Consider the following 4,070-nt stretch of genomic DNA (forward strand, 5'->3'; position numbering starts at 1 on the left):
CAATAAATAAATTAGAAAATGCATGTTATAAGATTTGATCTCATGACCTCAAGTTTGTATACTAAAATTTTAATCACTAAAACAAGTAATTTTTAGTGTTATAAGTTCAATGTAAAATACTTATAAATAAAAATTATGATTACCCGGGACATAACACGAGCCTAAACACTAGTTCCTTATAATAACACGTGACAATGTGGCATTCCTTATAATCCGAGCTATAGTGTCTTTTGGAGTATTTTAAAGAGAGAGAAGTGGCATTCCTTATAATGCTCTCCATAAATGTTGTTTTCTCTGATAATCAACCAAGTGTCACTAATTAGGGATAAAATACAGTTACATGTTTGTGAACTAAATTTATTCATAGTCTTAGCCATGCATTCATTTCAAAACTTTCCGCAAATTCATATGGTGCAGGATCATTCACTGTCATCTTTCTCCAGGTCTTTAAATACTCCTTGTTTATCATTGTCTCACCAAAATACACTTTATCTTAAGTTCTTAGCTTATTATCATCTAAATAATTTAGTAAAAAGAAAAAAAAAAGAAGAAAACATTAAAAGAAAGAAAATACAGCCTCCATCAACTCTTTCTATTAAAACACTTAATCTCTTTGTATAAGTTATAATGGAGTCATACATCCTACAAATTATCACTATCCTTTATGTAAGGCACATTATCATTTTAACTATATAGCTATTGTCTCTTATTTTCTTAGAAAAGACTGATGATTTTTTTTTTTACTTTGTTTTGATTTTCAAAATATGCAGATAGGAATAACAGCTACAGAAGCAACTTTTCTTCTTCCGATAGCAGGTGCATTACTAGGAGCCGCACATCATAGAGGTGAATTTTTTGAAAAATACTTTATGGTTTTCCTTCACACCACTTTCCACTCCTAAATAATCTGAAATATAAATTAAGTTTCCTTCTAACTTATAGGACAAGCATGAATATAGTAAAGATGATCATAAGAAATTATTTAGCACATTGTGATACAAAATACCATAAAATAATTACTTAACTTATAAGCTTAACAATGTTATCTATTCTATATATACATTCTTTGATTTGCATAATAATATCTTAATATTTTAATTTTAATTGTATATGACATGTAAAACAACAAAGGCCAAGGGCAAGGACAATTTGGGGGTAACCTCAATTTTGGTCATCAACTTGGAGGTTCCGGAGGTTTTAATCTTGGAGGAAATGCTGGATTTGGAGGGTCAGGCCAAGCCTCAGGTTCAGGCCAAGGGGCTGGTCAGGGTCAAGCACAAATCAGTAAACAACTTGGAGCATCTGGAGGATTAAATCTTGGTGGAAACGCTGGAGTTTCAGGCTCAGGCCAAGCTGCAGGCTCAGGTCAAGCCTCAGGTTCAGGCCAAGGGGCTGGTCAGGGTCAAGCGCAAATTAGTAAACAACTTGGAGCATCTGGAGGATTAAATCTTGGTGGAAACGCTGGAGTTTCAGGCTCAGGCCAAGCCGCAGGCTCAGGTCAAGCCTCAGGTTCAGGCCAAGGGGCTGGTCAGGGTCAAGCGCAAATTAGTAAACAACTTGGAGCATCTGTAGGATTAAATCTTGGTGCAAACGCTGGAGTTTCAGGCTCAGGCCAAGCTGCAGGCTCAGGTCAAGCCTCAGGTTCAGGCCAAGGGGCTGGTCAGGGTCAAGCGCAAATTAGTAAACAACTTGGAGCATCTGGAGGATTAAATCTTGGTGGAAACGCTGGAGTTTCAGGCTCAGGCCAAGCTTCAGGTTCAGGCCAAGCAGTAGGTTCAGGGCAAGCTTCAGGTTCAGGCCAAGGAGCAGGTTCAGGACAAGCTTCAGGTTCAGGGAAAACAGCAGGTTCAGGTCAAGCTTCTGGTTCAGGCCAAGCATCAGGCCAGGGTCAGGCAAAATTAGGGGGTAACCTTAACTTTAATCATCAAATTGGAGGATCTGGTGGATTTAATTTTGGTGCAAAAAAGGAATTTTCTGGTTCAGGACAAGTATCAGGTTCAGGTCACGGGACTGGCCAGGGTCAAACACAAGCAGGTAACGACGTTGACTATTTTGGTAAAGCATCAGGATCAAGCCAAGGGACTGGCCAATCGTCAAGTTCAAGTCAAGGTCAAGGATCTAGTCAATCATCAGGACAAGTTGCAGGTGCATCTTCTGGAAAGTCTTCGAGCCAAGCATCTGACCAAACATCTGGGAAATCTTCCGACCAGACATCTGGCGAATCTTCAAAGACATCTTCAGCACAAGGATCAGGACAATCATCAAGTCAATCCACCGGAACATCTTCTGGTCAATCATCCGATAAATCTTCTGGCCAAGGATCAAGTGAATCTTCAGCGTCAGGTCTAAAAGATGAAAAGTCCTCCAAAAAGTCTTCGAGCGAAGCATCCGGACAAAGTTCTGGAAAATCTTCTGACCAAACATCTGGCCAGTCTTCAAAGACATCTTCAACACAAGGATCAGGACAATCATCAAGTCAATCTTCGGGAACATCTTCTGATCAAGCATCTGGGAAATCTTCTGGCCAAGGGATGAGTGAATCTTCATCATCGGGTAAAAAAGACGAAAATTCCTCCAAAAAGTCTTCGAATGAAGCATCCGGACAAAGTTCTGGAAAATCTTCTGACCAAACATCTGGTCAGGCTTCAAAGACATCTTCAGCACAAGGATCAGGACAATCATCAAGTCAATCTTCGGGAACATCTTCTGATCAAGCATCTGGGAAATCTTCTGGCCAAGGAACGAGTGAATCTTCATCATCAGGTCAAAAAGACGAAAATTCCTCCAAAAAGTCTTCGAGCGAAGCATCCGGACAAAGTTCTGGAAAATCTTCTAACCAAACATCTGGCCAGTCTTCAAAGAAATCTTCAGCACAAGGATCAGGACAATCATCAAGTCAATCCTCGGGAACATCTTCTGATCAAGCTTCCGGAAAATCTTCTGGCCAAGGATCAAGTGATTCTTCAGCATCAGGCCAAAAGGATGAAAAATCCGCCAAAAAATCTTCAAGCGAAACATCTGGACAAAGTTCTGGAAAATCTTCTGACCAAAAATCTAGCAAATCTTCAGAAACATCTTCATCTCAAGGACCAAGTCAAGCATCAGGACCAAGTGTTGATGATGCCTCAGGAAAAGGATTAGACCAAGTAACTGGTGCATCATCCAAAAGATCTTCTAGCCAAGCATCTGGCAGTTCTTCTAAATCCTTTTCAGCATCAGGCCAAGTAGTGGGTGAGTCTTCCGGAAAGTCTTCAGGTCAAGTATCCAGCCAAAATTCCGGAAAGTCTTCGGGTCAATCATCGAGCCAAACTTCTGGAAAGTTATCAGATGAATCGTCAGGAAAAGGTTCGGCACAAGGGTCAAACAAAGCATCTAAAAAATCTTCTGGATCATCATCAAGTCAAGGATCTGGGCAATCTTCAGGAAGTTCTTCTGGACAAGGATCGAGCCAGAAATCCAGCTCATCTGGACAATCTTCAGGATCATCTTCTTCACAAGCATCTGGTCAATTCTCTAGTCAAACATCAAAGAGCCACATCTCAAAACAAGCATCCAGTAGTTCTTCTTCAAAGTCTTCAAACCAAGCATCTTCAGGAAAGTGCACATGTCCTGATTCAACGAGTGCCCCATCTGGTCAATCATCTAGAAAGCTCTTAGTTAAAGCTCATTAGAACCACAATATAAAGAATATATAGTAGAATTATATACTTCTCTGTTTTATAGTTTACCATGTTCTGGCTCTTATGACATGCATGCGTAGAATAATTAAGTTGGTTAACGTTAGTTAACTGAATTCACTATATAAATTTTACAATTGTATGGTGAATCTTACCTACTATATCTTGGGGTTTGTAATAATTTTTTGGACATCATAAATTTGTCCAATATATTCGATTCATTATTTCATGCTCTCAAATATTAATTGGTTTGTTATGTTTTCTTTTTCCTATTTCCACTTGAGGGAATAAATAGTCACTAAAATATCATATTGATATCTATCCTAGAAATAACTCTCCAGTTGAAAAATTGAATATATTGGCCTTTTTATATAAGATAAATTCATAAGTTTT

At 39.0% G+C, this 4,070-nt stretch overlaps 1 protein-coding gene across 1 annotated transcript; it reads left to right on the forward strand.

Annotated features, from left to right (window-relative positions):
• The first annotated feature begins 482 nt into the window (after positions 1-482).
• On the forward strand, positions 483-3,840 carry LOC104884765 (uncharacterized). Its single transcript, XM_048638804.2, has 2 exons — positions 483-846; positions 1,132-3,840. The coding sequence occupies exons 1-2, from the start codon at positions 765-767 to the stop codon at positions 3,669-3,671; spliced, it is 2,622 nt and encodes an 873-aa protein (XP_048494761.1). The 5' UTR covers positions 483-764; the 3' UTR covers positions 3,672-3,840.
• The last annotated feature ends 230 nt before the right edge of the window (positions 3,841-4,070 follow it).

Source organism: Beta vulgaris, chromosome 2, assembly GCF_026745355.1.
Source record: "Beta vulgaris subsp. vulgaris cultivar EL10 chromosome 2, EL10.2, whole genome shotgun sequence".
Classification (NCBI taxonomy): Eukaryota; Viridiplantae; Streptophyta; class Magnoliopsida; order Caryophyllales; family Amaranthaceae; genus Beta; species Beta vulgaris.